Source organism: Suricata suricatta, chromosome 7, assembly GCF_006229205.1.
Source record: "Suricata suricatta isolate VVHF042 chromosome 7, meerkat_22Aug2017_6uvM2_HiC, whole genome shotgun sequence".
NCBI classification, from domain to species: domain Eukaryota; kingdom Metazoa; phylum Chordata; class Mammalia; order Carnivora; family Herpestidae; genus Suricata; species Suricata suricatta.
In genome coordinates this window covers 118,310,955-118,324,715 of record NC_043706.1, presented here as the reverse complement: position 1 = coordinate 118,324,715, position 13,761 = coordinate 118,310,955, and the positions used below count along the sequence as shown (strand labels likewise).

General features: G+C 37.4%; 1 protein-coding gene across 1 annotated transcript in view; it reads right to left on the bottom strand.

The window, feature by feature from the left end:
* Nucleotides 1-13,761, bottom strand: part of PEX7 (peroxisomal biogenesis factor 7) — an 85,550-nt gene that overhangs the window by 15,310 nt on the left and 56,479 nt on the right. Inside the window, exon 10 of the mRNA XM_029943235.1 lies at nucleotides 5,669-5,768. Within this exon, the coding sequence (XP_029799095.1) occupies nucleotides 5,669-5,768 (100 nt within the window). The remainder of the gene's footprint in view (nucleotides 1-5,668; nucleotides 5,769-13,761) is intronic.

Genomic DNA, 13,761 nt, shown 5'->3' with positions numbered 1-13,761 from the left:
GCATTGTAATCATTTTTATATGAATATTTTTCAGTTGTGGAATGAATCATCTTGCATTTCCATTATTTCTTAGAGGAAATTTGCTTTGATATACACTTGCTTTGGATTAACAAACATGTATCTGGAACGAATTATGCTCATAAACCACGGTTTCACTGTATTTTCTTTTCTTGTTTCCTTCCCTCCCATGATTCCTCCCATCCCTTCTTTCGTTTATCCTTTCCTTCTTCCTGCCTTCTTCCCTTCCTCCGTCTGCCTCTTTCTTTTCATTTAGTCTGAGTATATTTCTTCTCACAGAACTTCTTCTAACATTGTTGTTACACAGATTGCTCTCAGTTTTTATTTGTCTGAAATTTCCTTATTTCCTCTTTATATTCAAAAGATCCTTCTTTATATTCTTCGTATATTCCTCTGTTCGTGGCTTACATAGTTTCTGACATGAAGTCTGCTGTAATTCTTATATAGATTCTTCTGGGTATAATAATTCTTTTTTCTGATGGCTTTTAAAATTTTCTTTTTACCTTTGGTTTTTAGAAGTTTGAATATGGGTATGCCTTGATGTGCTTTTTGTTTGTTTGTTTGTTTAAATCCTGCTTGGGGTTCTCTGGAATTCTCAAATCTGTGGTTTGACTTTTATTATTTTTGGAAAATTGTCTTTAAATATTTCTCTTCCCTATTTGCTCTCCCCTCTTCGGGACTCCGATTACGTGTATGTAAGAACATCTGATGTTATCCCACAGATGCTAGATGCTCTCTTTTATTTCCATCATTCTTGTTTTCCCCTATTGTTTCAGCGTGGGTAGTTTCTAGTGACCTATCTGTCTCTAAATTCATTGATGGGAGCTCTGATGGAAACACCAAAGGATTGCATCTCTGGTACTGTACTTGAAATAAATTACTTTCTTCACTTGACTCTTCCTTCTATTTTTATCTCTCAGCTAAAATCCCTCATCTGTTCATATAGTGTCCATTTTTCCCACTAGATCTCATATTTGTATAGCGGTTGTGCCTTCTTCCTTTGCTCTGCCATAGGAAAGCAGCCCTGGTGTCCCATCTCTCCTTGGAAGGATGGGTGTCTCTTTCCTTGAATTTCAGGCCACTTGTTTGCTCTGCCACCTCGGCTCTCTGATGGGTTTGCAGAAAGTCTAATTTTGTAGTTTATCTAACTTTTTCTTATTTGTACAGTGGTAATACTTTTTCATCTTTTTATAGCTTAGGGAATATCAGAATGTCCATTTCTTTTTTTCTTAAACATCTTCACTGAGGTATAACTTAAATACCATAAAATGCATCCATTTTAAGTGGACAATCCAATGATTTTTAGTGCCTTTGCAGGGCTATTCAGCTCTCACCACAATTCAATTTTAGAACATTTCCATCATTCCCCAAGAAGGTCCTCTGTGTCCACCTGCAGACAATTCCAATCCTCATCCCCACCCCAAATAACCCCCAATCTCCTTTCTATCTCTATAGATTGACTTATTCTGGACATTTTCTATAAATGAAATTTTACATTATATAATCTTTGCATCTAGCTTCTTTCATTAGCGTAACACTTCAGAGATTCCTCCATGTTGTAGCACATATCAAACTGTTCCTTTTTATTCCTGAATAGTATTCCACTGTATTGATATACGGCATTGTTTATCCATTTAGCAGTTGATTGACATTTGGATTACTTCCACTTTTTGCCTATGAACATTCACTTAAAAGTCTTTGTGTAGACCTATGGTTTCATCTCTTTTGGTTAGTTATCTAAGAGTATAATTGATTAAATGTATGGTCAAAAAGCAAAGACAACAAAAGCAAAAAATAAACCAGGGGAACTACATCTAACTAAAAAGCTTCTCCACAGTGAAGGAAATCATCAACAAAATGAAAGGCTGAATGGAAGAAAATATTTGCCAATCATATCTGATAAGGGGTTAATATCCAAGATACATAATGAACTCCCAGAACTCAACAGCAAACTACCAATAATACAATTAAAAAATAGATAAAAGCTCTGAATAGACATTTTTCTGAAGAAGAAATACAGACAACAATGATCAAAATTACAGGAGATAATATATGTTGGCAACGGTGTGGAGAACAGGGGACCCTTGAAAACTGTTGTTAGGAATGCACATAGATGCAGCTGCTAGATGGAGGTCCCTGAAAGAATTAAAAATAGAACTACCATATAATCCAGCAATTCTACTTCTTGGTATTTATCAAAAGAAAATGAAAATACTAATTTCAAGATATAGGTACCCCATGTTCATTGCAACATTATTTATAAGAGCCACAATATAAAAATAACTATATGTCTATCAACGGATGAATGGATAAAGAAAATAAAGCATATATGCAATATTATTAAGCTATAAAAAAGAATGAAATCTTACCACTTTTAATAATATGGAAGGACCCTGAACACATTTATGTTAAGAGAAATCAGAGAAAGACAAATACTATATGATCTTGCTACATGTGGAATCTTAAAAAACTCAAAAAATGAAAAACAAAACAACCAAGGTCATAGCTTCAGAGAACAGATTGGTGGTTACCAGGAGCAAGGAGGGAGGAGTTGGAGAAATGGATGAACGGGTCAAAAAGTACAAACTTCAAGTTATAAAATAAATAAATCCTAGGGATATAATATACAGCATGGTGACTATAGTTAATAATACTGTATTATATATTTGAAAGTTTCCAAGAGTGATCTTAAAAGTCCTCATTACAAGAAAAACTTTTTTTATAATCCTGTATGGGGACAGATGTTAACTAGATTTGATTATTTTGCAATATATATAAATGTCGAATCATGATGCTGCACATCTGAAATGTCAATTAGACCTCAATAAAGAAAACCCACAAATCAATTTCCATAATTCTTCTGCTTTTCAATCTCCAATGGCAATTACAAAGAAAATAAAACACAGTATGACCTAAAAGTACCTACACAATTTGACCCCTACTTAGTTCCTATCACTTTTCCCCTTCACTAAATAGGATCCAGCCACCACGGGCAGGCATTCTTTCTGTCCCTTAATAATAACAAAGCCATTAGCATCTCAAGGACTTGACTGCTGTTTCCTCTGTGAAAAACATTCTTCCTTTAGATTTTTGGATGGCTGGCTTCATTTCATTATTGAGTTATCAGCTCACATTCACTTTTCTTGGAGAGTCTTTCCCAGACCATTCAAGCTAAAGTACCCCATCATTCTCTATTAAATTGCTCCCATTCTGAATCATCTTATGGTTTATTATTTGATTTCTCCCATAATATGGAAGCTCCATGATAGCAGGAATCTAGGCTGCTTTGTTCACTGGTTTATTTTTAGTGCCTAGGACAACACCCAGCATTTATTAGGCTCCTGACAAATATGAATGAAGGCCTATTTTCCTAAGGCATCCTTTGCCTCCCTCTGTTTTAGCATATATCACACTACACTGTAATTAAGTCCTGCACAGCTATAGTAGGTACTCAATAAATATGAAAGAATAAAAGAATCAATGAATGTTGAAGAAAATTAAGAGAAACAGAAAAACAGTTAACAATGTCATACTTTCAAAAAATTAAAAATACATTAATGATAAAAGATTCATTAATTCTTCAATAGTAAAGACTTGTCAATATTTAATTTGTATGACCTACAACATTTAGCAAAAAATTATATAAAGCAAAGTTGACTGACTTTGAAGAATAGGGAGAAACAAACTTTAGTTGATAATCTTAACCCTTAATTTTTTAAAATGTGACAAGTAAACAGATATATTTTCTTAAATGCTAACATTGAGTAATATACCATAAGTAAGGAAGAAATAATTTCTTCCATTCTCAACAAGTACCAGCCATGCTCCCCCCTGCCCTGCTGCCCTACCACAGGGTCTATGATATAATATTGCCTATTTAGGATATTCCTTCTGTCTCTTCATTAGTTAATGCCTACCTATCCAACAGGTCTCAGATGAGCCTTACTTTCTTACAGAATTTTTACATAAGTTAAATATCTACCCTAATTATGAATCTTTGAGGTACAATGTACTTCTATAGTAGGTACTCAATAAATATGAAAGAATAAAAGAATCAATGAATGTTGAAGGTCACAGGTGTCTGTCCACATTCATTTGTGAAATTAGTTGATACAACGGTGGACTAAATGCATTATAAAGACAGGACCATGTTTATTTTCATTCCTCACTGAATCCCCAGTACCTACTACGAGGTCTGAGATGAAAATATCTGTGGAAAGAATAAATGAATGAGAAAGAGTGGTCTTATTTTTAAGGTCCCTCCTAATCCCAAGATTCTGTCCCACTATGAATTAACTCAGCAGAAATTTCTAGCACAATCAAACTGTATATTAGGCCATTGAACCTGAGGCTTATTTAGAGCTGAAAGACCACTGCTTCTCCACTCCTATTTGCTCTCAATAGCAACTATTTCTTTAGTACAAATGGAACTTGGTTATTCAACTGGAAGAGATTGGTGGCAGTCACCAGCGCACAGACACACAGATATGGCCATGTTTAAGCAATTTTAAAATACAATTAATAAATATGAAATGATTAAGAAGTATGATTAATATATCCTCTGAAAACAAAGTTCTTTTCAGTAAGGTGGTCTATGTGTGGAGAATTTAGAAAACACTTGGCACTCTGGGTGAGGAACAGCTGCGACTATGTATGTCGAGGGGGCCACGGTTTGGGACTCATACAGCATGGGTTCACAGAAGTACATGAAAAGGAAAGTATTTACTCAGGGTCCTTTGCTTGTATGGCTACTTTTCAATACATACATTATAACTTTTTTAACTGGGACAGCAAACAGGTATGGTTATTTTATTAAAAGTCACCTATAATAAATGTGTTTCTCAGGAAAGGAACTAGTTCATTTGAAGCACATTGTATCTACGTTAAAGATAATGCTATTTTGCCCACCACTACTTCAGTTTCTTTTCTTTTTAAATTAAAAAAAAAAGCATCCATTTAAATTTAAGAATACAATAATAAGGAATGGGATTTGCTTTTTGTCCAAGTTATAAAATTCATCATAAAAACATAATTTCTTAGTCATACTCTACAATTTCCACATAATATTTTGTTTCATGAATATGTTGGTGTTTTCACATAGCCTGTGTTATAAAATGCCTGCCTAATCACTCAAAACACTATAGTGTTTCTGACCTAAGTTTATAATTTCCAAAACTGAAACAGCATAAGAAAACCCTGAAGAATATTTAAAGTCCAAAATACTGATTTTCAAGTCCTCAAGAGAACAAAAGAGGGAAAATATACAGTTTATTAATTAAAACAGTAGCCATTCTACTCTACTTGGTTCCCTACCAGAAACCTCTCTTTTGACATGGGGTATGGAGAAAATGGTGATAGTCCCCAGGGGAAATGACCCAACCACCATCCCAACTGCTTAGTGGAAGAGTCTTGACTCCCACCAAGCTCTGGGGACAATCCTTCTTCTCTTGTTACACTTTCCATTGGGAGAGGCCTATTCAAATGCTTGAATGTTCATGTTCATAGAACAAAAAATGAAGTAGATTAAGTAAATGTACTTTGTTCTGTCCTGAAGGCAAAAGTGTACTCCTAAAAGCAACACCTACCACACACAGAGCTATTTGTGAACTGTATGGGTAGAAAAAAAACACCTGGAAAGTATATCCATTACCTGAGTAGGACTCTGAAGACTTAAATCTAAACCACAAGTAAACTCTGTATGATGTTCAACTGTTTCAAGAAGAGGGTCAGGTTTTGAAAAGTTCCAGAATCTGTGAATGTAAACAGAAAGAAATAATTTAAGTGCTAAAACTACCAAAAAATGTATCTAAGAAAAAACAAACATTTACCATGGCAGAGTTTTGCTCAAAACAGTTTCAACCAATTCATAAATACAGAACCCCACTACTGATCTACTTTAAAAAATCTAATAAAGAAAAAATGTACTCCATTCTATCATTTAGAAAAACTAAAATTATTAATCAACCTACCCTTGTAAAAGATTATTATATTTCCATTAGTATACCTTGGAGGATAGAAGCTTAACAAATTTGTTAAAAAAATTTTTTTTGGTACTGTACAAGGACATTTGAGATGAGAGACAGTAGGCGTTTGTAGCAATTTCTAAAAGCATTCATGACTGTAAAATACGGATATTGGATTACGTGAACTCTAACATTTTATGCCTTTAAATACTGCTTCATTTCTCAACAACTGACATGAAAAGATCTTAGGTTTAATTTCCATTTCAACAGCAATTCAGATTCTTTAAAAAGAAGCTGTTCTCTGTAATTCCAAAACTATTTCTTTTTGAGGTGTAGCCTTTCTTATAAATTCCACATCGATGTAATTTCTAGAGGCAAGAAAAACTGAAATGTGTTTTCGTGGGCCAATATTAAGTATCCTATTTATCCTCTATAGACTGGGAGTGGCATATTTACCATAATATGTCTCTGATTTCTACCGCACAGAGGAACTTGGCCCTATTTTCAATACACAAAATAGTACGTTATTTCTAAAGCTTTGTTTGCTCATCATCTTTCTTATTTGACTCTAAACACTCCATAAAAATGTCACATTCAGAATCATAGAGTCATACTCCACTGCAGCCTCCCTAATGATCTGTAACCTGGAACACACTGAAGGTTTAGCAGATCTCTTTCAAAGAGAGTAAATACACAGAACCAACAGCCGTAGTTTGTTTTACCTGGTCGTATTATTTCCCTAATAAACACAGGGCTGGTCTTATTAAGTTTGGAAAGGATTGTTGCTATGGATAAACCACTGTGCGGGTACCACAGAGACAATGAATAAATAGCTCATTTATCAGGTTACTGAAATCTACAAAATATTTAAGGAGAGTGATTTTACTTTTGAAAATTTCCTGTTCAAATAAGCGAGGGAACAAGCTGCAGTCCTTCTCAGAAATCATAATAGCAGCTGCCACTGTCTTTGCATATTTGTTCCTTTGGGTCAAGAGGTAGATATTGTACTGAAATCTAATTTTCTAGATTTTGATAATGTTTATACAAGCAAGAGTAAATAAGCCATCATGTAATTTGGTTTCTAAAACATGGTTATTCACTGATTTGCATTATTTGAAAGAATAATCAAATGATTTTGTATATACCCACTATGTTCCAAAAAATATTCAAAATGGTTTAAAAAATATGTATTTAAAATGGCAAAAAAAAAATGAGTTAAAGGAAGGGGACAGGAAAGTGAATTTGAACCAGCAAGGAGATTGATAGACAAAAATAAAAATCATCCTCAAGATCTCTTAAGGAAACACAGAGATGTCATTTCACAGGCTGCTACTCATGAGTCAATAGCATTACCCCAAAGGAGAGGTTAGTAGAATCATTCTAAGTGAAGGTCAACTAATCTAGAGTATTCAGCTTTCTGACTTCATTTGGGATTTAGATTTTATTTCAATAGAATGGATGGCTATTTGTCTTTAGACAAACCGTAAACATCTGTTTCCAAATTTTGGTAGAACCTTTTAAGGATAAAAAAGCAAAAGGATTCATTTGTACCCTCCTGACAAATTCCTGGGATGCAGTTTTTGTTAACTATTATTGTTGTTTGAACCAATAAGGAAAAGGCTCTGAGAGCAAGGCAGGTGGACCTTATGAAAATTAGGATGCCCAATAAGGATGCATGTGTGAAACCAGGCACCTTTAACTTGAAAGTATGGAAAGGGAAGTCACATATGCAGAAGGGCTGGGATTCCATCCAAAAACTGAAGCTGGGGGCACTGGGCTTGAGCGAGTCAGCAGAAGGAGTGACTCTTGATCTTTGGGTCATGAGTTCGAGCCCCATGTTGTGTGTAGAGATTACTTAAATAAATGAAGCTTAAAAAGAATGTCAAGCTGAATTTGCTCTAATACACAGCTTAATGGGTAGTCATGGGGTCACACAGTTCCACACCACAGAGTCACACCATCATAACTTTAACCTGGGAAAAACTATCAGGTATCTCCCTGAATCTGTAAAAAAAAATTCATCAAACAAGATGCACGTTAAAACTCTTAAGGATATGATTTGGTGAAGGGAGTTAGTCCAGTAAAGCACTACCAGTTTATTACATCCAGTTCACAGCTCTGATAGAAATTATGTAATACACAAAGTGTACAAAAATTATGGCACAAAACTTATGAGAGGTTTATTTCCAGCTGAATGGCTGCCTAGGTCTCTATATCAACATTCTCACTGAAGAAAAGAAAACCCTAGGTAACACATAAACACAAACATCGCCACAAAAACTTCCTAAGAGCATCAGTAAGTAAGGAACACTCAGGTAAAAACTAAGACTGAAGCCAAAGCAGCACATCGATATTGTGGGCCAGCTTTAGCCTTCAGAGGGTCTGCTAAACAGGGAGAACTTGAGCTTAGACTTTCTTAGCCTCGAGGGGATCAGGAGCCAGAACAATCAGGAAGATTAATATTAATATTTATAATTTAAAAATAATTTTCATTAAACTAAAATATCAAAAATATCAAATACAGTAAATGACACAAGCTAAGTAAGATGAGAAAATCAAAAGGTAAGCAATGTGTATATACACTATAATAATTCACTTCTCTATTGCTAATGGTTTTTTGAATTACAAAAGAAACATTCCCACTTTCCAACATTGCTAATGCTTTGATGTGGCCACTCCCAGGACTGTTCTAGGTTTTTCCATTCCAGTTCCACCAAGAAGGGGTGAGCAGTAACAAGGAGGTGAGTGTTTCTCCACATTTCTCACATCTGCAACTCAAGGGGTGGACAAGGTCTCTCCTTCCAATCTTCTGGAGGCAGAGGTCCAGTACATTTCTATAAATCTGAGGGCCCTCATGTGCCTATTGCACAAGAAATAGGCTCCTTTTATTCGGAGACATCAGGCTACATATATCATTACTTGGTCAAATAAGGCATATTATTGTTAAATGCAATGTTTGTTTTGGTCCAACACATATACTACTTGGTGCCTTTTTGTCTCTTTGCTGATGAAATCATGGACTATTTAAGCTCTCTCTTGGGAAGTAAATATACTGGACAGGACTCCAATGATTAAAAATATTACAGAGCTGTAGGAACATTTTTCATTTAAATTGGAGATGGAGAGACAGAAAAATTCATCACAGTACCATGCCTTGGTTGAGTTCCTTTTTGCCTTTTGATTCCACAATTCTTTAACAAAGCAAGTATGTAGCGCTGTGTTAAATAAAATATCCAAACTCTTTCAAAAATTAAGCTGAAATTATGCTTCACTTTACTAAAATGGAATCTGAGATCCCTACACTAACACTTATGAAATTTTGCCAACATAAAAGAGTTCAGTGAAAGATTGATAATATTTTTCAAAATACATCTTTATCCAGGGGCGCCTGGGTGGCTCAGTTGGCTAAGCGGCCAACTTCAGCTCAGGTCATGATCTCACAGTTCCTGGGTTCGAGCCCCATGTCAGGCTCTATGCTGACAGCTTGGAGCCCAGAGCCTGCTTCAGATTCTGTGTCTCCCTCTCTCTCTGCCCTTTCTTTACTCACACTCTGTCTCTGCCTCTCTCTCAAAAATGAAGAAAACATTAAAAAAATTCTTTTTCCTTTCCTGTTCTCAACTTATGAATTAGTCCATAATTCTTTGTGTGTCTTTCCTACCAACAAATAAAGAGATGGAAGAAATTTGGGGCTACTTTTCCATGCATTAATTTTAGTTGAGCTGAATTTTAATTAATTTTGTTACATTAATTTTAGTGGTGTTTATAAAATTCTAAGCAAAGGGCACAAATATAATCCTGTTTGCACTGCTTGCAGTCTTGTGATCTCTAGGTGATGAGCAAAAAATTTTGTCACAGGAGCTTCTTTTCTCATCACTGAATTATTCATTCAACAATATATGGTCCTTGTATGTGCCAGGTACCATGCTAGGCACCAGAAGCAAGAGAGGTATGGCCTCAGCACTCCACCAGCTCTGAGTTTGATGGGGTAGTAGACAGACATTTTTTCAAGGACCACTGAAGTATAAATGTAACTGCAATTGACAAGTGCCCCAAAAGGAAATGCAGGATGGTGGATGGATAACACCCTCAGGAACTGACACTGAGCTGAAATCTGAAGATGGAGGAGTTAGGCAAGTGGACAGCAAGGAGCAGATAGGTGTGTGACACAGAGGGCCCATGAGTCTGGGACAGGGAAAGGGTGTCATACAAGGTATGCAGTCAGATCACAAAGGTCTTTTAGCCAATGTGAAGAATTTAGGATTTTCTCCGAAGTGTAAAAAACAAAACAAAAAAAAGTACTGAAGGAGATTTACAAAATGGGATTTACATTCTTTAAAACCATTTTCTCAGTAAACTTTCAAATTTTGTAATAGTTTTAAATTTGCTGAAAAATTGTGAACAAAATAGAGAGTTCCCATATAGGATGGGTCCAAGAAGAGAAAATAGTGGCTTGAATTTAAGGTGGCAAGAGGGATGATGAAGGGTTAATGGAGTGGAGATGCATTCAGGCAGAACTTATAGGACATAAGAAACAATAATGGTTAACGGAACAGAAAAAATTAATGATTCCTATGTTACTGGCTTCTATCACCGTACTTATAGTAACAATGCATTAGTTTATTTACAGGTCTACTTTCCTCTTAAAGGCACTAAGCTCCTCGAGTTCAGGGACAGTGTTCTATTCTTCTTTATCTCTTGCACATATAAAACTGTCTGACACACAGACACCCAAATAATATTTCTGGAATTAATGAATAAAAAATAAATGAGTATATTAATGACATGATAAACAAATAACAACGACCAACCTCACAAATGAGGTAACTTTTAAATCACCTATAGATGTGGGTCCCAAATGCTGGACCTGAGACTTGTTCCTCCTCTTTGCTGAGGAATTTTTTTTCTGAAAATTCCAGTTGAGTTGATCAGTATGGAATCCAAAAATCTCTTCCCAGGAAATGGTGATGCTAAACCAACTAGGTTTGGGAATCACCATCTAAAGTAGTACTTCCCCAGATACAGATTGGAAAAATTCCCAACAGAAACAACAGTGAGGGGCGCCTCAGCGGCTCAGTCCATTGAGTGTCAGACTCTTGATTTTGGCTCAGGTCATGATCTCATGGTTCGTGGGATCAAGCCCCGTGCTGCTTTCTGTGCTGACAGCATGACGCCTACTTGGGGTTCTCTCTCCATCCCATCCCGACTCATGCTGTCTCCCTCTCTCTCTTTCAAAATAAATAATAATTTTAAAAAATTAAAAAGAAACAGCAGTGATATCAGGCAAAAGGTAAGGCAAGGGAAAAAGCCAGCAGAGCAATAATTTTCAACCTCAACTAAATGAAATCAACTTAGAAACTTTAAACAACTACTGACGTGTGAATGCTATCTCTAGAAATTCTTATTTAATTGGGTAAGTCAAGGGCATTGGGAGGTTTGAACATTCTCCAGATGACTATAATATATAGCCAAGGTTGAGAATCTCTGTTGGGGTGGGGAGAGCAGATATTACCCATTAACTGAGAATCACTGATGAAGACCCACAGTTCTCAAACTTACATTCGCATCAGAATCATGTGGAGTGCCTGTGAAAAACAGACTTAGAAGTTATGGAGTAAGGCTTAAGAATTTGCTTTAGATTTTACAGAGAGGAGGAGCCAAGATGGCGGAGAGGAAGGGAACTCTGTAAACTCCGTCTGCCCCATCTATCGAATTGAGAAGGACATTACTCTCATCTGCAAGAGCAGAAGGAGAAAATACGGACTCCAGAAAGAAGACAACCTCAAAGATACCTGAGTGAGTGAGTGCGAACTGGGGAGATTGGAAAACGGGCCAGCCCGAGACAGGAAGGGGAGGTGGGAGCCCCAGCCCAACGCGGGGCAAGCGCGCAGAGCCCCTGAGAGACAAAGGGAGGAGACAGAGAAACTGAACACGCTCATAGTACTGTCTCTGAGGAAGAGATAAAGAACGTTTAACCGCGCTCGGAGAGAGAAACTCTCACTCCATATACAACTGCTGGGTAGCCCAAATCCCGAACCCAGGTGGTGCAAGGGAAAGAACAGCTTCCAGCCCTGCGCCATCCTGGCAGGGAGTCAGCAGCCGCAGCTGCGGCAGTGGCAGGAGTGCTCACTTCGACCTCGGTTTTGGGAGTGGGAGCATGCACCTCATTTCCACGGTGCATCTCGCCCCCAACATTGGCCTACGAATCCCGAATCCCGGGTGCCAACAGGGAAAAAAATAGCCCCAGCCCCACGTGATCCCAGCAGGGAGTTGGCAGCGGTGGAGGCCTGGGCGCACGCTCAGGCTGCAGGAGCTCCCAGCTCATTTCCGGCAGCACCCGGTGCCTCAGGAAGCAACAGCACGAATCCCAGCTGGCGCCAAGAGAAACTTATCCCTCCCCCAACTCCATCGCAATCCCGACTGGGGGCTGAGAATCCACAGCAGTGTCTCTGAGGGCGTGCACTTCACATCCTGCTGCGCACCTCACCTCAGGCGGTCACCTCGCTTTAGACAGGGACAGCCGAAATCCCTGCCTGAGCCAAGACAAAAACTGAATCCCTCCCCCTAAGAAGCCAGCCACCAAAGCAAGTATATCTCATCTGTGGTAGCATAAAAGTGCATGGACTAGAACTTTGAACCGAGGCGGGCCTGGAAAATACAACTTGGCTCAACTGCGGCACAAGGAGATCAGACTCATTAGAGTGGCCTACAGTGCGTAGTTCAGCGTAGCTTGGTGTGCCACCATTCTACTCTCTGCAGACACCAAGGCGTAGCCTCTGAGAGCAGCCTCTGAGACCTACCACACCAAACCATGCCTATTCACGAGGGGGAGCTGTTTTTTTTCTTTTTGTTTTTTTTCTTCATTTTTTTCCTTGTTTTTCTTTTTTTGTACTTATTTTTTATTATTACTTTTACTTAATTTTTTAAAAATTTTTACTCCTTATTTTCCTTTCTCCTTTCTCCCCTTTTTTGCTTTCTTGCAATCTAGATATATTCTCCTGTATCTCATCCTTACCTCTCCCCTCAGCTGGTCATACACTTTTAGACTGTCCATTGTCTTTTGTTGTCTCTGACCTCCTTTATTTTTTTTTCTTCTCTTCTTTTTGTCTCATTCCTCTCCATTTTCTTTCTTTTCTTTCCCCCTTTTAATGTGTTTGTTTGTTTGATTTGTCTCTGCATTTGTGTGCTTCTGTTCCCTCTGTTTGTCTGTCTGTTTTCCTTCTTAGGTCTACCCAACGAAACAAGCCAAAGTATGCATGACAGCGAGTCCCAAATATTACTGAGTAGGGAAATAAAATATTCAAAGGCACAACAAGAGAAACTGAGAGACACCATTAAAAGAATAATTCCTGAAATGACAGGCCCTGGGCAGCCAATAAGCCTCATTTAACAGAGGAATATTAACAGGTGCACAGTGCACAATGAGCTTTCTAAAGGTGACAAGAGACAGAAAACTAGCAAAAATGACAAAACGAAGGAACTCTCCCCTGAAGAACCTCCAGGAAGAAGTCACAGCCACAGAACTGCTCAAGGCACATCTAGACAACATATCTGATCAAGAATTTAAAAAACTTCTAAAATTAATCGCTTGGGTTGAAAAAAGCATCAAAGAATCACTGTGACAATTACTAGGCACTTTGAAAATAGGTGTGATGACTTAAAAAAGGCTATAAATGAGGTGAATAACAAACTGGAGACAGCCATCTCAAGGATTGATGAGGCAGAGAGAAGAATAGGTGAATTAGAAGATATAGTTATAGCAAAAGAGGAAGCTGAAAAAAAG